The 23487-nt window shown below is 33.1% G+C and overlaps 2 protein-coding genes across 5 annotated transcripts; one reads left to right on the top strand and one right to left on the bottom strand.

The window, feature by feature from the left end:
• Nucleotides 1-477: 477 nt before the first annotated feature.
• LOC137926310 (uncharacterized) lies at nt 478-1807 on the bottom strand. The gene has a single exon (XM_068769911.1). The coding sequence runs from the start codon at nt 1711-1713 to the stop codon at nt 790-792; it is 924 nt and encodes a 307-aa protein (XP_068626012.1). The 5' UTR covers nt 1714-1807; the 3' UTR covers nt 478-789.
• A 1592-nt stretch (nt 1808-3399) lies between these two features.
• Nucleotides 3400-19512, top strand: LOC137926207 (uncharacterized). 4 transcript variants are annotated; one of them, XM_068769778.1, is made up of 15 exons: nt 3400-4080; nt 7701-7816; nt 8681-8799; nt 8984-9100; nt 9546-9665; nt 9875-9990; nt 10458-10667; nt 11918-12052; nt 12218-12355; nt 12732-12844; nt 13397-13517; nt 14439-14544; nt 15655-15743; nt 17389-17457; nt 17869-19512. In XM_068769778.1, the coding sequence occupies exons 1-15, from the start codon at nt 3655-3657 to the stop codon at nt 17989-17991; spliced, it is 2118 nt and encodes a 705-aa protein (XP_068625879.1). In that variant the 5' UTR covers nt 3400-3654; the 3' UTR covers nt 17992-19512. The 4 variants fall into 4 exon arrangements, with proteins under 4 accessions (XP_068625879.1, XP_068625881.1, XP_068625880.1 ...); XM_068769780.1 differs by having other exon boundaries at nt 7698-7816; nt 12750-12844; XM_068769779.1 differs by having other exon boundaries at nt 7698-7816; nt 13400-13517.
• The last annotated feature ends 3975 nt before the right edge of the window (nt 19513-23487 follow it).

Raw genomic sequence — 23487 nt, 5'->3', positions numbered from 1 at the left:
CCAAACAAAGTCGTAAAGATCCTTTTACGAATTCAACGAATTTTAATGAATACAATAAAATAAAATTATTATCTTTTCCTTGAATCCAAAATTTACACTAAAATGCATTTATATACACCGAGGAATAATATTCGAAATCATAAAGTTAATCATAATTTATATAAATCGAATATTAAATTTATAATAATCATTTATTAATCAAGAAAGAAAATAAATTTGAAAAAAATGCGACCCCAAGGTAAGTGCCTCCCGGTGTGGACCGCACCCACCGCCCCCCCCTAGGTACACCACTGACCTAGACAGACATGGTATGCTATACTTTGATGCCTGTGGTGTCAACTCCAGAACTGAAAGAAAGAAAAAGTCTGAGCAGCTACCTGCTTTGTGCAATACTTGGCCTGCCCCCCACTGCCACTTCAACATAAAAATCAACGTAGTTATATCATTATTATATCTTGTCTTGTCTCTGCACACTCATTTCCATTTGCATGACTGTTTTTCAGTTATTTTAGTTTGTTTACAGATTTTATCATTCTCGATTTAATCTGATAGAGAAAACCTGAGCAAAGACTTCTTCTTTTCTTGTTAAGCGACTGAGAGGTTGCCAATGAGGCTAGATCATATTTTACTGACACTGATGTCACATACAAGTATAAAAAATAACAACAACTTTTCTGGTTATCAAATACTTGGAACAATAAGGAATAAATATAATATACAATAACAAACAATTATTCAAGCACCATATAATTTAATTAAAAAAGAGGCTTTATAGTTCATTTTCTTTGTTTACTCTCCCTTCCAGATGAATCCACTCAAACGGAATGTACCACTCATGTCCCAATTAAATATTCTCTCACCAGGAGTGGTACCACCAGCACCAGCTATAACTATTAGAGGCATAAAATGCTCTGCTGCTCTTGGAGGATGTGCATCTGATGCCCCTGGTTGCTTCCTCCAAGACAATAGTCCTTCCCTCCTCTTACTTTCATCACTAGCTGTACAAACCTCATTCAGAAAGTCATCAAATTCCTTATTAACTACCTTTTTTAAATGTCTACTATACATAAATTCTCTCATATTGTGGTATGACATGCCAGAGCCTATAACTGCAACACCCTCTTTGCGGAATTCATATAATGCTCGGCCAAGGTTGTAATGTTGTTCTGGATCTTGATTTTCCAATACTGACACTTGAACTATTGGTATATCTGCTGCTGGGTTAATTAACATCATTGGTACAAATACTCCATGGTCCCAACCTCTTTTAGAATCTAGTTTAGACTCAATTCCTGCTTGCTCTAGACTTTTTTTAATTCTTTCAGCAAGTTCAGGGTCCCCAGGAGCATCATATTTATACTTGTAAGACTCAGGAGGGAAGCCGTAGTAATCGAAATACAAGCTATGTTGCTTACCAGACGATATTGTCACTTTACTCTCCTCCCAATGCGCGGTGACTAATACTATTGCTTTAATTTCCTTAAAATTAACATGCTTCTTAACTTCGTCCCGTAAAAATACTGTCAGACCTTCGTGCTCTTTATCTCCTAAAAGAGGCATCGGTCCACCACCGTGGTTCACGAAAATAGCAGGCGCTAATCCAATCATCTTCTTAAATCCGGTAAATTGTCGAATTATGTTCATAGAAACCAATGACATAAACACTATGAATACAACTTGTATCAAAATGGATAAAGTATTTATAATGAGCATGAATCAAGCAATTCCGTTTTTTTTTACAACAAAGCAATTATTGCGTCAGAGCAATTATATTATCCTTGAGATTTTTAAAATCGCACGAATGTAATAGATAACACGATTTGTTATGAAAAGTTACGTCAAAGTCATTTGATTACTATCTTTCTTATGTCAAGTTAAATGCATACATGGCAATCCTATAGTAGATGTCGTGTTATATCTACCCTTTTAAACAGTTCTGTTTATTTTTTGCATTCCTAACTACTTAATACTTATAGTTTGGTATATTGTTTTCTACAGCATTTACTTTGTTATCCATATGTCAACGACTGCCCATAATACTCCAATTTGCAGATTGGTACAAATTATATTAAACAATAAAAAGTTTTTGCGAATATAACAATAACATGATTATTTGTCTTATACATAGTATAACAATAATAAACTAAGCTATTGCACCACAGGACGTCATGGTCAGACAACTTTATTAAGGTTATCGGAAGAAGCTGGATACAGATCGCTTCCAATCATATCTTTTGCGAATCTCTGAAGGAAGATTATATGTCTTTTATCCAGAAGTGGACAGCCTACGATAGAAAAAATGGAATTACCGCTTTTATTAGAGCATAAGCACTACCGACATCTAACTTCTACGGAAGAAAACTCTTTCCTTTTTCTTAGATCACATTTAGCATTTCTAGGTTGCAGAGATTCATCTGAGAACTGATTAAATAAATGTGTCATAATTAGTCTAACTGATTCAAAAAAAAAAAAAAACTACTTACTTGCATAAATTTACTTCGTAATATACTTGCGGTATTGTTTTTCGACATGAAAAAACACTGAACAAAATTTCATATCTTAAAACTTATATTACTAAACGCCTAGAGAATTTAAAATCTAAACTTTGGACGAACATAGTAACCAGGTAAGTATTTTTCACTTACTACATATTTAAAATTCAAAACAACACTAAAATTACCTAAATGAAAAGTTCCTCGATTTAAAACCACAATTTGAATTAAGTGCATTGTCCGAACAAGGAATGTGGTTAAGCAATATTTTATATACAAAGCTTGGCAGCACTAGTGTTATTTTTGTTAAATGTTAAAAACCAAAGTATAATTTATTAAATAAAGAAAAGTACAACCTTTTTAGCACATATATTTTTTTAGTTTTTTAATCAACCATGTAAATGGTAATAGTAGTAATAGTAATAAAGCTATTGATTCATAATTTAAATACAAGAACTAATTGACGTTAAGGTGGATTTCGGTCGACGTTAAGGTGTGTATCGTTCGAGTAATTTAAGAGATATTTTAAGTGAAATTTAAGAATTTATTTAGAGATCTAAAACTTTTATTTTAAAATTATTTAAATTAAATTTTGCCTCTAAAATATTTTAAAGACGTGATGTTGTGCAAGTCTAATAATGCTATTATTTTGTGTTCATGAAAAATTAACTACCGAGACGAAGAAAGTAAAAGAATGTTTTCTTTTTATTAAAAATGTAAAACAATAACTTTTTTAACTGGTTACATTTTTCATTCTTTTTAATTATATTAAAAAAATTGCCTTATTTTTAAAAATAATAATTGCGTCTTGGAACGTCAGACATTGTGTGAAAGAGAAATATTACGATAAAGCGAGATGTTGTACCTTATTTTGCGATTAGCAATGGCGTCTTCGTGAGTTGTCCTTTTCGCACCAAATTTTCTCATTTTAATGTTATCAAAACAGAAATTAATGTTTACATTGTAAACTTAATGTGCCTTGTGTAATTTAAATAAGGTTTTATATGGATTTAAGTGGTTTAAAAGTAATTTTTTGAAACAATGTTTCATTATGGGCGAGGCAGTATAGTAACAGTACAATTATTCGCTAAAAAATTGGTCAGCAAAGAGTTTAAACTTGTTTCGCGCGCGTAGTAATATAAAAGTTGATTAAGTTGAAAATATGGATAAGAAAAATAAGAAGAAAACCGTGATAAAGCGGAAAACTGAGGACACTATCGAGAGTGAGAAGAAAAAAATCATGGTGAATCGAAAAGTTGAAGAGGAAAAGGACAAAGTGGAAGTGGTGAACCAAGTGGTGGAAGTTCCAGTGGAGCAGGGTCAGCAGATCGTGCACACGGGCCAGTTGGTGGAGGGTAACTTCGAGCAGCCAGTTTTTGTTAACATGAAAGGCGAGCCAGTACAGCTTGGTCCTAACACTGTAATACTATATGAGCAGAGCGGGAATCCTTCTAATTTTGCTTTTGGTGGTATGTGGACTATGGACTCATCGGGAAGGATTGTTATGGCGGAGACCATTTACGACGTGAAAGGAGAACCTGACGAAGAGGCCGGTAGCTTTGTTCAGAATGCCAACGAAGTTAGCAACGTGAGTACAAGTACAAATCTTTTGAATGTGAACATGTATTTTTGGCATTCAATGTCAATTCATCATCATTTTGTTCTACTATTAACTATTCTATTTTCATCCAAGGAACACAATATAATCAAAGTATACATTGTGTGTAGGACAAATTATTGTTATTATCGACATTCTAATGGTCAATAGTTTTGAATAAGTTATATATATCTTTAGAACGCTCGTCAAGAATGTCACCAATACATGTTTTGCAGCACATTCTGTCAATTCTTATATCCCAGTATACATTTATATACATTTTTAATGTTCCTATGTGGATGTGGGCTATGTCCACAGCTATGCAGCAGTTAGGAACAATATCCATACTTATGTTGATGTGTATCTTTGTACCAAATAAATAGAGATTAAAGAAGTAATTAGTTAAAAACCTTAAATTCATACAGTTTGATTTGAATTATATTTTGAACTTTTAATTTTATTGGTTATAAGCTAGTGGATTAATTGTGAGATTTCAGGAAATGTTACAAATGTTAACTTTTTACTATGTTTGCTATGTTTTAAATGTGTAATTATGTGCAAAGTGGCTTACACTACCTACAATAGTGAGATACCGTAGAAAGTTTTGTAGAACAATATGTTTTTACATTTGTTGGTATATAGCAGAGTTCCCTAAACTTTTTTGTGTTGTAGACCCCTTGCCATGTTTCTCCGTGTTGGGTAGACCCTCTACTTACCTGATATTGATTTCCTGTAAATTTCTAACTGTAGTGAAGTTTAGTGTTAAAAACTTAAAGTAAAAACATATGTTAATTTATATATTTATTAATTGAATTTAAATTAAAACTACTCAAAATAAAATTTTGTATCTGTTGTGTAAAATATACTTAACACTAAATAAACTATAAATAAAGTAACATAAGCAATAAGTCAATACTTTTAGTGAGAAGGATGTTCATCCTTCTGCTTTAATAATAAAATATCAACATTTGGCGTCAATTTTGTAAGGGTTGATCTTAAATCTCCTCGGCTAATGGTGTCCAGTCTGTTTCATTTTTTCATTAGGAGACTGGTAACAGCGCTGAACCCCCTTTCCGCTAGGTATGACAATGGATAGAAAATTAAAAATTTCCTCACTATATTCCATAATATGAAATAAATAACGGGTATGTTGTTTTGCAGCCAGAATTGCTGATATCCGTTTTTAAACTGAATCTTAAGAACTAGTCAGTGCAAGGTAGCAAAGCTCTGAGACTGCAACTCTCAGGTTTTTACAAGTTCAAAATGTATTGCGACCACAAAGCGAATACCAACATCCTACATCTCACAAAATTTTATAAACATATATAATAAATTTTTTACTTCATAGGTACTTTTATAAATAATGTTAATGTTTTGATATTACAAGATAGTATGATGTAAGTAAATAGGTACTATCAGTGTACGTGTTGAATTCCACTATTGTGGACCCACATTTTCATGTCATGGACCCCCAAATTTATTTTCGCTGATGTAGATCCCTTGCAGGTTGTCATAGACCCCTAGGGGTTGATATAGACCACTTTAGGAATCACTGGTATATAGCATGGTTGCACAGACTTATTTAGACTAGGCACCACTCGGGCAAATCCTGAACTAATGGCGGGCCGGCCGCCAGAAATGTAAGTAATTAAATTATTTTGGTTTTTTTCTGGAATAGAATACAATATTTTTCCAATGTACGAGAGTATTATTTTTGCTGTCAGCGGGCCTGCGGGCTGCATTCAGCCCGCAGGCCGCGGTCTGTGCATCCAGGGTATATAGCATAAATGAAACAAATTATTTATACCTAAGGCTTAACCAATGGCCAAATGGTTCTTAAGTGGTGACAACCAGCCAGTAGACATGACATGGGCAGGCCCTCCACTAGATGAATCTACAACATAGTTAAGAGGAAGTCATTAGATGAGGGCAGTGCAAAGACTAGACATCATGGTGATCTTTGGGGGAAGCCTATGCCTTGCAGTGGGTGTCTATTAACTGAAAAAAAAACAACTTCATCAATTTAGTAAATTAAGGGCAGTTTAACATTATTCCAAAAATTAACAGTGTCTCAAAAAACTTCCAGAAAGCTACTATTGTATTGATTTAATAATAATGGTAAAGAGTAAAGAATATTTGTATGCTAAAAGTACAATATAAATCGCTTTTTAGGAGATTACACTCCTTGGGAATGATGTGTTGCCTCTAGCTAGGGGTTAGTAACCATTATACACAACTGGCCTAATATACAAACTGGCTAATTTAAATTGTAAAATTGTAAGGTGGGTCACACATAAAAAAACTTTTTTTATGGTCTATAAAGCTCTATTTATAATAAACACTTAGTATATAAAAAATTAGAAAAAAAAAATTTCATACATAAATTCAATACAAAAAAATTCATGCATCACATTCATATTACCTGTTACAACTCATTACAAACAAATTTGTTTCAGTTTATGTACTATCATTTTATTATAAAGAATTTTACAACAATATATTGATGGGAGAGATAAAATAATTTAAATTTTTATGCACATGACACTTTTATTACATAATATATTTAAGAGGAACTTTGCACATATGTTATTAAAGTACATATTTTAATATTTTTTAAGAGTATGGTAGGCTGTAAAGCAAACACCTGGGTGGAGGGGAACGCAACACTGGTTACAAATGAACCTAGTTTCACTGCATAATTGTTTTTAGTAACAGACTTTGCACCTTCTGTAGGCTCTTTGTTTTCCTCCTTTAGCAATTATTTCTTTTAGGATATGTTTACTTATTTTTCGCTTAGTCGACTAGGAGGATCTTGCTAAGAGGCTTTTTTAGTAGCAGAAGAGGATGAATCAGTGATGTGACTTCATTCAGCAGAATGGTTATTTATCGATTCTCTAGCTAATTCTAACAATTTTTTTTTAAATTTTGTTTTATTCTGTGGATTTAATGTAAAAAAATTTTTAATACATTTAATAATCCACAATTAATCAGGTAGAAACCCACTTATATGAATTTTAGACGTCCTCTCGAAGGAATTATGGCCTCATCAAGGGACAACTGTTGTCTAGGTGTATAAAATCAATTGAAATATTGTAAAAAATAATGCAAGCATTTTTGAAAGTCGTTGCTAGGAACTGGAGTTTGCAAATTGTCGCTAAAGTGGAGAAAAGACATTATTTGTTTGAAGCGCTTTCTAGACATAATCTTTGAAAATATAACGAAAGATGTCATGTGACGTCCCCGGTCAATAGTGTTTCGTTATCGAAAGACGTCATATGATGTTTCCGGTCAACAATGTGTTAAAAGGGCCATAACCAACCTGCAGACATTTTTTGGTCATCCCTGCTCTAGCCCATTCTAATGTTTATGAAATATTTATTTTTCAACTGTTCTTCTCAGATCTAAGGCATTTCATCTGAATAGGCATGGCATCAATAAGAGATGTAATACATCATATGATGAAAAAAGGATATTTGGATTGAATCTTATTGTGTTTTTTCTGGATTATTTCACATTGATATCAAACTGGAACTAAGCATAGGTGTTACTAATTAATAGTTTAAGGGAAAACTTATGTGTTTTTAAAGATTGCAATTTTTCTATTTCAGCAGCCAGTGGAGGAGCAAACCACCACATACCAACAGTTTGAACTGACAAGCAATGCCCAGGTCGAGGGTCAGGAGTATGAAGTAGCAATTATTGAGAATCCAGCAGAAAGCAATGATAGGTAACTAGATAAAAATAATATTAATAATTTTAACCCTTTGCATTCAAGTCCTTTGTTACTAGTTTCAATAGAACATTAAATCTAAAAAAAAAAACAAAAATTTATACACAAGGTCTCCTATAAAAAGTCAATTAACTCTCAGCACAGACAGGCATATGGATAGTCAATTGATTTTCTTGACTGTGTAAGTTAATTAATAACTTTTAACATTTTGAAACTTATTAAGCATATTTGCTAAATAAGTTTTTTAAGTCTAATTTTTTAAAATATTCTAAGTTAATTTATAACTGTTTAAAATCTTTATACAATCACTCTATATATGTATTGTTTTTCTAAGTCTTTAAATATGTGCTTTCCTGAGGAAATCAAAGTACCTCTTCTTATGCGTTTTTACTTTAGTAATGGAATAGAAAGCTGCAAGCTTGCCTAGTACACCCAATTCTGGATAAATCATATTTAATAAAAATGGTCTGGCATTAAGAAAACTGTATGAAAATGAAAATGAATGTGCAACAGACAACAATTCATAATCCATTATGGCATTTGGTTAGTAGGTGAAATGGAAACAAAGTTGCTGACCTGAATTCTCCATTATACTATTTCTAGTTACTGTTAGATGTTGGTGCTGCTGGCCTTGTGGAGTAACAGTTCCACAACTTGGTCAGTCCAACTATATTATCATGCTATTTCATTTTGTTACGTAAAATTCTCCATTGATTCCCTTGTAGGTTTATGGTATCTAATAATTGAGGTTGTTTATGATGTATAAAGTTTGACTTTTAAATCTTTTTAATGTTTAAGTACCCTATGAAGTATACTGACTTTCTGCTCTTCATCTAAATATATTGCTGTGTATAATTCCAGATCTTCAGATAATCAAGTGATATCGACTGAGGCTCAGCTGGTGGCAACTGGTCCGGGAGCTGTTCGTTGGCTCAATCAGAAGTATGATTTTGTTGTGCGGAAACTGCAGTTGAACTATGGTAATATTATTAATGACATATATAAATACATAGAACATAGTTGGCCTAGCAGACTTCAGTTCAATAAAATAAAATTAAAAAAAAATATTGTAAAATTTTCAGGTCATTATTCAGCTTAGTACTTAGCAATATTAAGTGATTAATATTTATAGACATAAATATATAACAATAATTTGTATTACAGATGCCGGTGTCAAACTGATGTATTCACTCTCTGGATGCATCCAATGCGTCTACTTAACCACTCCCAGTATGCAGCTGGCATTTAATGCAGTTCCTCAATTCCTCTGCATAGAAACTGGTAGGTCGTTGAAACATCTCAGATTATATATAAAAATATAACCATCAAGTGTTATGACAGATGTCTACGATAACCTTGTTACTGTCACCAGAAGGCTATGAATGCAAGCCGCGTCTAACCAGTCTTGAAAATCTATGGGATAGGTCTATATCCAGTGAACGTCTTGCAGCCAAAAAGATGATGTCTGTGGTTAGCTGACAAATGTAGTGCTCTTTTAATTGCACTTTTGACAGAAAGTTTAAAGGGACTGATAACTATAGTAGGTGTAAACAATTGTAAAGAATCTTGAAAATGCTTTTATAAGATCATGAACCATCAAGCGTAGCATAAGACATCCACTCACAAGGTATCCAGATGACCTTGTCCATTTCTCACCGGTTATCAGTGGATGTCGTACAGGTGAAATGTTAGGTCTTATTGAAACATTTTTGTCTTCTGATCACAGGAATAGAGTTTAACAGCAGCATATCAACAGTCAATGGCTCTGGCACATCCAGCATCAAACACAATGTGACACTGTTCCTTGCTGAAGACGGAAATGGGAAGTCGGTCATTGTTAGTGCAGGTATTTGTTGCAATATTTTTTATTTTTATTTTAATGGTCTCTTGGAGTACTCTTAATGGAGTACTGGCGACGCTGTGCAACAGTGACAGGTAACTGCTGAAGAGAGATCCTTCTTTCTACATAGATATGTGTTGGGGTATATATATGTAGTACATATTTAGTTCAATAATGGTTAAATGCCAACTTTAATCAAAGAACTAAAATTTTAGGAATATCAACGCTAATTGGCGAGGACCTCACATGGCTCCTGGAGACGTTCAAGTCCTGCAACCCAGCATGGAGACAAGTGCGGTGCGTTGTATGTGACCCAACAAAATCTCAACAGGTTTGTGGCTATTAATATTTGGCTGTTGAAAAGTGTTGTTGGAAATGATATGTCCAAACATGAAGTAAAATCTCTTTTGTTGTACTATTTGTTTAGTTGGCTTTGATGACATTAAAAAGTATATATTTTTAAAAAATGAGTCAACTTCCATGAGTGGCAATATGTCCTGGGACAAAAAGAAAAAAAATATTGTAATTATTTTGATGGTTAACAAGCAACAGGTCGATGCTCTTCAGTGAACGTCTATCAGCTGACATGATGATGATAATGATGACTTGAGTAGGGACTTATAGATCTGGCTCTGATAATCTGGTATTGTTGTTATAAGGGTACAATTTTTGTGCTACACAAGAAAACTGATAACAAGTGGCTATTTACCTGTAGCCTGTGCCTTGCAGTGAGCATATATCAGCCGAAAGGATGATAAATGTTCATTTTGTGTATAATGCTAAGTAATTGTCTTTCAGGAGGTGAGGTCTGCGTTCCCGGGCGCGCACGTGACATGTTCAGTGTGGCAGGCGTCGTGGGCTGCAGGCAAACTGTGTGCGGAGACAGCTCGACGGGAGGATTCGGCCGTGGCGGCGCTAGCGTCGCTGGCACCAGACGACGTAGCCGCTCGTTGCAAGACCTACGCCCTCGCCCTATTGCGCGGTGATCACACTCCCGCACAGCTCCAAGTAAGGCCTGGCATCTACATTCATTATAGCTCCATGTGGCGTTTAAACTACATAAGCACAACACATCAAAATTCGTATTTTTGGCAAGTCTTTCAGACTAATTGTAAACATAGGTTCTTGTTATATAAGGTCAATCACCTTACGATGTTCTTTTTAAGAGGGTTCAATATCACCTAGAGTGCAATGGAGATGGCTATGCTAGGAGCTTCGCTGTTTAATTAGAGATGAGATTCACAGAGGAACCAGTCTTAAATACTGCTTGAAAACTTATTTGTCTGAAGTGGCAGTAGGTGAGGCGCTACACTCTTGTCACAAATGGCCTTTTAATACGAAAGCTTCACGATTGGCAATCTTGAACCAGTAAACGTGGCGTGGGTGGATGTAGGTCCCCCATCAGGTGAACCAACCACATAGTTAAGGTTATTGTAAATGCGACCACAAAAAAACCTGAACAGAATCTGTCATGAGTTTTAGATTCCCCAATTTCTAAGAAATTGGGCTCTTTTAGCACACTCATAATATCCAAGGGTTTCTTAATTTTCTGAGGTATTTATAATTTACAATAAAGTATCTTAATCTCCAAAAAATCGAAAGTAATTATTTATTTTACTTAATTTATATTTTAATTAATGTGTGTTGATTTAAGTTTTGGTAGTTTAATTAATGGCTATTTAAGATTGGATTGTATTAATCAAATTCTAATTTCGAACATTAGCTTCTATGATGACAAAATAGACTTCTTTCCCGCCACTATTGTTTGTTTTTCGTTTAGAAATTATTTGTTTTGAACATGGTGTGGACTTTAAGAAAATAGGATTGCAGTAATTGCACTGTACAAAGTAGGTGAGGAACCAGCCGACATTTTTGATATATTGAAAAAGCTAGGGATTAACCGAATATTTATGTTTCATACCATTCAAAGGTACACTAGAACCATAGCTGTTGATGACTGTTAGAGATCCGTCTGACCGCGGTCTATTTACTTATTAGGATACTTATGTATATATACTTATTTACTATTAGGATACTTTGAATAACTAGTTTAGTACTTTAACATATATTTTTCACTCTAAATAATCACATAAAACTTTAAAATAAAATTATTGTTTTAGAAATTATCATTCTTTGTAACAGAACTTAAGGCTAGACTATGTATAATATTATGATTTTTTTGTTTTTTTCACGCAACATCACCTTCGATTAGGTAAATCGATTGCATGTAACTTATTTTTTATGTCTTCCATTTCTAGGTGCTAAAACGAGGTATCATCGGCACAGGGGCCGGAACTCTGAGGCTTTGGGAGCTACTGACCAGACCTGGTGGTGCTGTCACCAAGTTGGACTCATGGCTGGAAGCCGATAACTACACAAATATATTGCACAAGGTAACACAAAATGATTACTCTAGCATAGTAAGTCTGATTTAGGTTTAGTTTTCACTAAGTTTTTAGATTTAGCTTCTTTCATATCATCAAAAAGAGCTTATAATAACTAGATAATGATTCTTTTCGGGCAAACTAGTCATGTTCTTTATTTGGCATCTTTTCCAGGGTCTGGAGAGACTGGTGACGAAGTTCCAGACACTCGTTCGCAACCAGATGCAGCCTGATGAGTTCGTATCTTTATTCTTCAATGTAGCCAACCAGTTAGAAGATGAGAGAAGAAATTTCGCAATCGGCAGATTAAGGGTGAGAGTTTTAAATAGTGTTGCCATCATTTATTCCTGGGATTTTTTTCCAAAGATTTTTTTTACTATTTAGGTATTTGTAAGTGAAATACAGAGGTGTGCAAATATATTAGCTTTAAAGTTATTTGCCTAAAAATTATGGAAGCTAGTTGAATGATAGTAGATAAATGTGTTTCATTTTCAAAATTTTAATTCTATACACTTATTTCTAAATGATATTTTGTTTTATATACTTGTTTTGCATTAGTTAAATAATTTAGTTGCATCTGAAAAATAATTTGAAATTGTGAAAAATGGCTTGGATTATTAACATTAGTGTAGAGACAAAAAAATACAAATTTAAGTTGAATCAATGAGCAGTTCTTCTATAATTACAGGATATGGAAACATTGAAGCAATCGCCAACAGACACCATCACACAGTACGCCTACAACCTTATGAGCCACCAGACGAAACTGGCGCAGCGGTGCTTAGACGACCGGTCTAGCAGGTGAGACAGTATCTTCTAGAATACCATACATAATTTAATGCTTTACCAAGGGTACCAGGTTGAACCCCACAAGTCCGGTTTTATGTTGGCGTGACAAAAAAATGGGCATTCACAATTCGGAATCAGTACATTCACGAAGGCTTATCTGATTTCTATAGCAAAGATCCAAAATGTTTGGTTTGATTTCACTTATCAATGTAGGCAGTTAATATTTTAAGAAACTTACGATTGTTGTTCGTAAATACTTGAATATTCTATATTCAGTACAATATGTTAAGACTTGCAAAGCCACCATCTTCAGTATCTCTTGTTCAGATATGCAAATGTGCGAAATATTACTTCTTGTGTGTGCAAGTTAACTGGTAATTCGTGATTGTAATTCAGATAAATCTTCAAATTTTCTGTTGAGTTTTGGAAATACGCTAGGAATGCAGGTGGGAACCCTGCTGGCTGCAGGGGTCCACTTACCTCCCTCCATAGGACTCCCCCCCAAAGATTGCCACAATGGTCGTCATTTTACTTCTTCATTTCTTAAGCAATGTGTCATTGCAGAAGGCATAGCAGTACAGCGATCTGCAAGTATGGCACGTCGACTCAGGAGTGTTCGTGCCTCTTCAGCAAGGTGTTCCGGCTGCCGTGTCGCCATATCCTCATGCTTACCACCGAACTGAAGGTCTTAACTCATTCTCTTATCTTCTAACTCTTATTATCTTTACATACAATTTTTTTAGATGAAAAGACAGGTTATGTGTCTGAAACAACAATAGTGGATATTTAAGTTATTTTGGAAGGGTTTTTATGGGACAAAAGGTCACTGTTGACAATAAGGTCTCATCGGCGTAAGAGCGATATTTTCCAAAAAATATAAGAAGGAATCAATAATGTAGAAAAGTATGATTGTTTGCGTATCTACTAATCTTTAAAGAAACGTATACAAATATATGCACTAAACATAAAATTTAAATTTATTAAATATACAAAAAATAACGAAAATATTTATATTAAAAATAAATAGTGTAATATTCATGTATATTGATATTTTAAACGCCAATTGTTATATCATGGCAACATCTAATTTGCTGAAGTAAATTTAATTTACATTAGAAACATCAGTACATATTTTAGTATTATGTATTATGACATCCGATTTCCTGAAATAAATAACCTGACGTACTCAGAATACAATAATGCAAAATTTAGTACTATGTCTTATCTAATTTGCTGAAATTAATAATGTTACGCATACTAAATGCAATAGTCAGCTTAAAATTAATTTTACGCTAGTTTTTAACGCCATCTGTTGAGAACTATGTGAGCTTTGTAATTTTTCTGATTGTTTTACATATTTTTCGTTAAAAATGGAACAATTAATTTCTAAACATCTTTATATCGTGAAAATAATCTGAAACAGAGTTATATTCACGTTATTTGACCATACCTTGAATGTATTCACACTGTATTCATTTTGTGAAACATTTTGGGGATGTTTTTGAAGCAAAAAGCAATTAATTGAAAATATAGTTAGTATATATATGCTTGGTGGTAGCAATACGGTGGTGAATGCTTCAAATTTGACTGTATTGTTGTTGTTCAGGTGAAAACGCACATACCGTTTGAGCCGCGATGGACGGTGCAATACTGTTTGTTTGGCTGCGAGAGCACCTCGGGTGCTACCGCTACCTCCACAGCCAACACCACAGGTATGTATCATTTATTCCACCATCGAGTAGTGACTTGATTATAATCAGTATTGTTCAAATATCTTAAAAAGTAGGTTTTATTTACATTTGCAATATCATTCATTCCATCATCGAGTAGTGACTTGATTATAATCAGTATTTTTCAAATTTCATAAAAAGCGGATTTTATTTGTTTGTTGTAATTAATTTACTCATTAATAGAATTCATTGAAATTTGTAAACGCATCCTTATATCATTAAAATAAATAGCGTTAGTTGTAAATTTTCTGGCATGGGGATCGCCTAATCAATCAAAAGTACTTCAAACATTAATCCCTAGTGCTATCTTGCTCGTACAGTAGCTATCACCCATGAATTGTACTATACAAAATGTATTGATATAGCGGCAAAAAAAGAAGCCGAAGGAAGCAAGAGTTAAGAATCAAGAACCTAATCGATTAGCAATATTGAATCCAATGTTTCTTATACTTTTGACGATCTTTTACTCAATGACCTATCTCCTACACTGGTATTAACTTTTATGTATGCCAAACACGATAGGTGATCCTAAAAAACGTGTTGTATATTCTTGTATTAACTTTTATGTGTGCCAAACACAGTAGGTGATCACATAACGCTACCGATTTAATTGTGGGCTATTCTTTGTTCCGAATGAATTAGGAACCCTTGCAACTTTAAATTGAAGAATATAAGAATGGGAGATTTCAATTTAATTATAATTATTATATACTAATATTTATACTATGAATAAGATGCTTTTCATAATCTAATAGCCTGTACAGCAAGTTTATTTTTAATCCTCAGATTATGTTGACAGAGATCTATGTATTTGTCTTATTCTATCTATTTATATTGATATTTATATACATACAGTCACTAAATAATAAGTGTTTCAATATTTCTGAAAATAGGAACAAGTGCAGACTGGAAGACATATGTCGAAAAAACTACAAATCGTATCATACATGTGTTAAAAATTAATTTTGTTATATGTATTATTTGTGTCAATCTAAGAAGTCATTAAATGTTTCCGCAGCTTAATTCCATCACAATACCAACAAAGATATTAAATTAATTAGAAAGGATTTACGTATTATTTACTGTTTGCAGCAAATAGTGGTACCTTCATGGAACAGGTGGTGGTGGAAGATGGGCAGCACCGTCAAACCATTCAGGCGCAACCTCAACAGATACATGCGGTAAGTAAAGTATGGGATTTGGTTTATGCTAATGAAGTTTAATACATATAAGTCTTGGCCCAGAGGAGTGGACTCTTCACAAAAAAGTAGTAGTAAAGACAGTAGTAGTAGACTGCATTCCGCACCAATTCCAATGTATGGGATTTTAAATGACACCCTGTCTGCATACAGAAGTTCAAATGACTAGTGCCATACCAATAATTAAAAGTAGATTATTAATAAATAAATCTTATTATAGAATTTATGGCAAGAGTTTATATTTGGTTGTGTGGAACTTGGTTTGTTGACTCATCTACAACATTGATATTCACTTGGGAAAAACAGTCAAATCAGTCTTTTAAATGAAAAAGAACGACTGTTGCAGTTTTACGTTGGCTCAACAGATAAACGCTCCGAGTCAGTGGTAGCTTACTACTTGTAACGTTGAAATAATCGACGATTCAAGAGTGCATGTTAGTGCCTATTTGAAGAGATATTTTGAATTTTCAATGGACTGAAGGATGGTGACTGGTAAAATTAGGGCCAATTTGCAGTAGTAAAATATGATGGTAGAGTCAAATCCGTTTGGTATCATACTTACTGTAGTGCTCGACAATGCTAAAGATTGGAACAGCACATGTTGCATAGTGAATATGAAGAGTACTTCATGTTCAGAGATCATAATCCTCAGCAATGATTGAGGAGTGGAATGAACGATAAAAGACGGGAATGGCACAACCAATTATAATTTGCTGATGATAAATAGTTTTTATTTATATATAAGGTTAGCACACCAGCATCTGTACAGCTGAAGTGAGTGTGTGACTTACTGATTGAAAATCTTAATCTGTCCATTTATGAAAGGATATACAGTTTGGGTGCCAAAACCAGTGGTTTTGAAAATTTTATTCAATTAGTAACAAAATCAATGGCCTAAATATTCAGGAACCCTGAAGTGATGCCATGACCATAGTTAAATGTCAAATTCAACAGCTTGCGGTGAGCCTAATAAAAAAAACTCAGTCACCCAGAGAGCAATGGAGAGGGCTATACTCGGGGTTACGCTGCGTGATCGAATCAAAAATCAAATTCGCCGTAGAACCAAGGTCAACGACGTAGCTCAAAGAATTGCTTGTCTGGCAATGGGCGGGGACATTGCTCTTACAACCGATGGACGTTGGAGCCAGATGGACCCTCGATATGGTTGATCGTGGAAAGTAGGTAGTGGATACCGACACCGCTAGACCGGTCACAATGGAGATTTTTTTTTTGTCATCAAGAGCGTCTATCTTATGAAGAGAAGAAAAATTAAACAGCTAAATTTAGTAAAATTATGCGACATGTCGATATAATCTATGGAGACGGTCCAACAGTGGACAACATATGACAGTAATGATACTGATGCAACATTGAAATTTAGTTGTCATAAATGATTTCTTTTACTGTATAATATGTAGCATTGTCCAGTTGGAACTACATGACAGTGAAATCCATGTCTTTGCAGGAAGAAAGTTTTTATTGAAAACTCAATGCATTATATAGTTATTATATTATAACAGTGATTCAGAAAGAAACAGCTCACAGGTTTGTATGCAATGAAGAAATAACACCATTGCCTATTGTACAATCCACCTTCACAAATTTCACCACTTTTTATCATTTAAAGGTCGGCGGCGTAAGACAGCAGCAGTACGTCCTGGCAACTCCTGGACAACCTGCAACTCCTGTTTCTCAGGTAAAATTAGTTACGTTAAATATAGGTTATTGCTGTAAAATTATAACAGCAGTGAATGTATAACTCATATGTTAATGGAAACCTTTAAAGTTTTTACACATATTTTCAATCAGCCTGTATAAAGTGATCACTCTCAAATACCATACATTATTATGTTTACAATTTTTAAATTTTATATGTAGTAACCCAAATTTTAGAAATAGTTTTCTTTTACTAAATTATCATTTTTTTTATTATTTCTGAGACCATTGTTTATTTGATATGGTTTATATTATTAGTCAAAAATTGAGTTACACATTCACAACTTTCAAGCTTTTGCAGTTATAATGAATCACCTTGTATACTCTAAAAGCAGTAGACAACCTTTAGCCGAAAACACCCTGAACAGTAACATATGTAATTTCATCACAGGTGATATTCTGTGGAGGTGGAGTAGGCAGTGTCAGCGGAGTTGGCACAGCGGCCCCCGTCATCACCTCTGTGCTGCCTCCTGGAGGAGCTGTCCTCACTCCCCACCATACCCTGCATCAATGAGGAAATCAAAGACGGCACAGTGATGTGAAACAGTGAAAGCAGTATATAGTGCATTTAACATATTTGTGACCTAAGACTGTGACAGTGTAGTGTACATATTGCAAGAAGTTATCGGATGGTTCTTGTATTAACTTCAAGCATCAGAAAAAAAAGTTGTATCTCCTGGCATTGGTAGGACTTTAAGTAATATACTTGATTAAAGACTTGACTAATTGAGGTCAGTGGCAGTACCAACTTTCAGGTGGAGAGACTGGAGTATATAACCAGTTCTTTAAGTCAACTAGTGATCAGTTGGACATAACGGATGTGCGGCAAAAGTAATGTCTATCTTTCTATGCTACCTAACAGACTTACAATTATGTGAGGTAATTATTTGAGATACCCGGCATTTCATTTGACATGTAGGAAAGAGTGAGATATTGGGCTAGATTTGGATTTGTAGTGTTATCTTTGTCTGTCGCAATTATCAGATCATCATCAGAGAATGTAGACACTTTCACTTACAAGTATAAATGATGTTATATCAAATTTATAATTATGAATTTTTGGCAATAGCATTTGAATCATCGACTGGGAAAGGTCAGGCTATTGTGAGATTATTTATATGTTGTAATATAGTATAAAGCATCTGGAGTAATTATATGAGTTATAATTGATTGTCTATCATTCTTTTATGAATGTAATTGGTCTTAACTGCTCCATATATAAAAGTAAGGTGAAATGTTATAATATATAGTTCAAGTCATAACAACTTAGTAAAAAAAATTACCTGCCTTCCTGATGCCCAACAGTTATAAATGACAATTTCATCTTACTTTTTGGTCACTGTAGTGACTCTTCTGGTCAATGAGCCAAATGTGTTCCGTGTATCATAAACAGGACTGAATAAGCTAACCCAAAAATATTAAAGGATTTGAGACTGTTTAAATTGTAATCAAAGATTGTCTTGCCAGACAAAAATGTGTCTTATGAGATAGGAATACAAGTGATATTTCAATGAAATTTGATCACAATTTTAAATTATTTTTTCTCAGTACTAAAATGCAGATATGGTATGTTGATTAAAAAGTTTTAGCAATTTAATTAATTCTCTATATCTATATTGATTTAGGTTCGAGGCATCTCTAAGTGCCTGAAGTTTCTCTTATTGATACAGATCCTTGTTTTATCATTAAAACAATTCTTTATTTAAATTATCCATTTTGTTTATATATTGATAAGTTTTCAATATGTTTTATTAGTCACCTATAATTATTCATTTACTATTGCCATTCAGTTTGAACATGTATATCTATATAAAAGCTTTTGTAATCATGACTTCATAAACAAAATTGAGTAGCCAAAGAAAGTATGCAGTCAAAGTGTACTACAATTTAATTAATAATATCAATAATTTGACATATTTTTGTCTGAATAAAGTACTATACAGGTCTTAATGTGAATGAAAGTTTACTCTAATAATACTGTCTTTAATCAGAACCTCAAAATATGTTGTGTGATTTCAATATGAGCTCAAGCTTTGACTCTGCACATTTTCAAAGCATGTATTATACGAACGAGACGAGGGAGAGTATCGGTCGCTCCGTTTGTCGTAGCCGTCAACACCCGTTATGGCGTTCGTGCTACTTTTTCTACGGCCTTCACCTCGCCTTGCTTTCCTAAGGCAAGGTACAGCAGTTTCGGTAACATTATTATGCAAAAACTTGTTATTACACATGTGTACAAAAATTGATTTTGAAAGATATACTTTTGGTTTATATAAACTTGAATTCCTTTGGCTATATAAAAAATATTTTCATACAATAGTTCTGAACTGTAATGTATTCACATTAAAAATGTCAATCAATCACTATCTAAAATATTCTGTACTGGCTGTTGTCACTTCCAATAAGGAAAATGTGTTATATTGGTAAATCTTAATGTGAATAAACTATATATAAAATTGCTGTACATTGTGTACACCATGGGATTCCATTATATACCAATTCTATATATCTATTATATATTTGAAGACATGAAAACAAAACTCAGACAAATTGTATTTAAGAAAAAGTTCAAGGTAGGATCTGGTCTGTTATATTTTTGACACAGGCTTTAGTTCTTTGGTAAACCAGAGACAAATAAAATTTCTAAAATCCTAACTGTATTGATGTACATGAAGTTTGAAAAATGGGACACAATACCTTACAGCCACACCAGCCTTATTTTTTCTTGCCTATAATGAGTATTAGATAATTATTTTGGGCTTTAAATTATTGTGTATTTTGATTAGAGAGAGATCTGTTTATGTTTGCAGAAGCGAGCAAAGGTACATTTATAAGTAATATAACTTTACATAAGTTATTGTCAAACCTATATCCCATTTAACATAATTTCAGCTGTAGGATGTTCATTACTGAACAAAAGCCTTCTCTTTAATCTCCTATAGGACTGGTATACCCTGCTTTATGTGTGCTTATACTATCTAACAATAACAAATATATACCCTTGTTAACTGAACAATGTTTAAACCATCAATCTTTATATACAAACATTTGGTTATGTCAAATTTTTTGAGAAAGGGTGTGATTGTCATGTCATAGACGAGATATTGGAGAACAGATGGCTGAAAGATTGACTACCTCCACCATCCTGATGATGATATACTTTGGTCACCTCCTGAGGTATATCATCACAAGAATGATTGGTTTGGCATTGTAAATTGCGATTTGCCTTTAAGATAATAGAAAAATTCACAACTAAAACACCTGGCTATGTCCACCAGTGCTATGTTTTAAGTGGTGTGACATGGAATGAGGAAATTACTGGTAAAAACTACATAGTCTTTAGAGACAAAACAATGCTGCTTCTCCTGAGGGACCAGGTGAATACATGCCTATGAATAACTTGAGATCAATGTTCGTTTTTTGATGATGAAATATTTCTTTATCATGCCTTATCTAGATGAGCTAGTTATGTCATTTGCAATATATATATATATATATATATATATACATACATATTAAAAGTTGCAATAGTTTTACCGGAATCTATAATTAATTTATATAAAATAATTTGTTCAATTTTATATCTCTATTGAGACAATTACATATTTTTTTGCTGTATGTAGTTATGAGTACAGTAAAAACATAGGCAATAAACAGTAGATATGAGCGGAAACAGATTTTAAATTTAATGCGGTTCATGAATTTTGATAGCACCCTTATATCTATCAATTGCCTATGAGAGGTACCTGGAGGAATATATATCCATGTAGTTCTACTATATTATCCAAATCTCTAGTTGTATATACAAGTGCATGATAATATTTTTCATGCACTTATCATGTAGGTATATGTACTGTCTGTTATATATAGCATTTAAACAAAATACAACACCCACCTATAACAGATGACCTTCCCATGTATAACACGTTTTGACTTGTGTGTTAATAGGATTTTCTGCATATTTATCTACTGTACAATATCTGTAAATTATATAACAAATTTTGTGTACCTAATTCACATAGTGTGAATTGTTATGAAATTTATACAATTTTAGGAAATTTGTGTTCCTTAATTTTTGCTTTTAATAAAAATAATATTCAGTCCCCAACTTTTGTGTTAGACATAGTATATCCATGTCATAGAAGTCAAGATCACTCAACCACAGATAAGAAATGAACTGTAAATTTAAAAAAAATATACTTATAACATGAATCAAGTGTTTCGTGTTTATTGTATTATAATAACCAATTGTTGTTTTATGCAAGTTTTTTATAAAAAAAATTCTTAGTATTATTTTAATGATCTCCACATTTCATGAATTTCAGATTTAATCCTTTATTAATAAGTTAAAGGTAAATATTTTTGTATATTAGGGGGACGGGAATGTAATGTTATTTCTGCGCATGTCAATATTTGATTGCAAAAGGTTACTTTGATGGCAAAAGGTTACTGAAAACGAAGGTGAATATATTGTTTATTAGAAGTAAAAACTTGCTAAAATGTAGTCGTGTAAATTTAACTTAAGAAAGCGACTATCCCGTCCCCCTTATATAAACTTATATTATTTTTTCTTTAATGAAACACATTAATATTAGTTTTTGAAAGCATTACATGCTATTTATTTTATTATGTTTAAAAGAGTTTTTGTTGATTCTTATTAGTTAATTCCGACATGTCCATGCGGTATATATGCGACTACCTGACATCAAAAGATAGCGCGAGTCAAGCGCCATCTGTTGGCATCGTCTGAAGTAACAGCGTTTAGACCAGAGTTCCCCATACTTTTTTGTGTCGTAGATGCCATGTTTTTCCGTGTTGGGTAGACCTCCTACTTACCTGATATTGATTACCGGTAAATTTCTAATTGAAGTGAAGTTTAGTGTTAAAAACTTAAAGTAAAAACACATGTTAATTTATACATTTATTAATTGAATTTGAATTAAAACTACTCAAAATAAAATTTTCTATCTGTTATGTAAAATATACGTAACATATTAATAATTTTTTGCTTCATAGGTACTTTTATAAATAATGTAAATGTTTTGATATTATAATAAGATAGTATGATGTAACTAAATAGGTACTATCAGTGTATGTGTTGAGATCCACTATCAATCACCCCCATTTTCATTTCATGGACCCCCAAATTTTTTTTTGCTGACGTAGACCCCTTGCAGGTTGTCATAGACCCCTAGGGGTCGATATAGACCACTTTGGGAATCACTGGTTTAGACAATACATATATTTATGATACTTATTTTTAATAGGTCATTGACCATACATTGTAAATGATACATGTAGCAGTAGAAATACATGGATATGTATTGTTTTTTGGAGAATATAGATGAATTGACTGTATGTATGTCTTACGTTGGATACATTCTCGATGTTTTCAATTAGATTAAATTTCAAGTAAGCTATGTAAGTTGTAAATTAATTGAATATTATATAAGATTGTATGATTATTTAGTGTTATATCCGTAGAAAAGGAGGTGATGGAGGAGGGAGCGTGAATGGAGGCAAGAAAACATCTTGTCAGTGTAACTCATGATGTAGCTTAAATGAAAATTTTATAAATATTGTATTAAATAAAATTTTTTGTTTGGAAATTGCTTTTTGTGTTTGTCATATTTTTATTTTCTATAACGATTGTCTGCTATATCGGGTAACCAACTGTTTATAGGTGTAATTGCTTTTAACGGGTGAATTTACAGTTCATATTTCAGCAAAAAGGTTTTAAGCTTGTGTTGTCCCACATCACTCCGATTTTTTTTCTTGGAATCTCACAGGTCAATAACAGTAGTATAAAGTCTACAGGGACTCTTACTAAGTAATATTTAATTATTATTTTTATTTTATTTTTCCTTCTCAGTATTTATTATTTTAGAAACCATTGATTTTTGAATAGGATGTGCCACACATTAACTGTCAGCAAATGAGATATACTTTCACCACTTTAAATAATATGTGTGTTGATTATTGTAGATTCAACCAAATCAGAAAACGAATA

This window comes from Battus philenor, unplaced genomic scaffold (genome assembly GCF_028537555.1).
Source record: "Battus philenor isolate CCGP_79_NKW_IND1 unplaced genomic scaffold, ilBatPhil1.0.hap1 SCAF_29, whole genome shotgun sequence".
Classification (NCBI taxonomy): Eukaryota; Metazoa; Arthropoda; class Insecta; order Lepidoptera; family Papilionidae; genus Battus; species Battus philenor.
The sequence above is the reverse complement of the archived record's forward strand: the minus strand, read 5'-3'. Positions and strand labels throughout refer to the sequence as shown.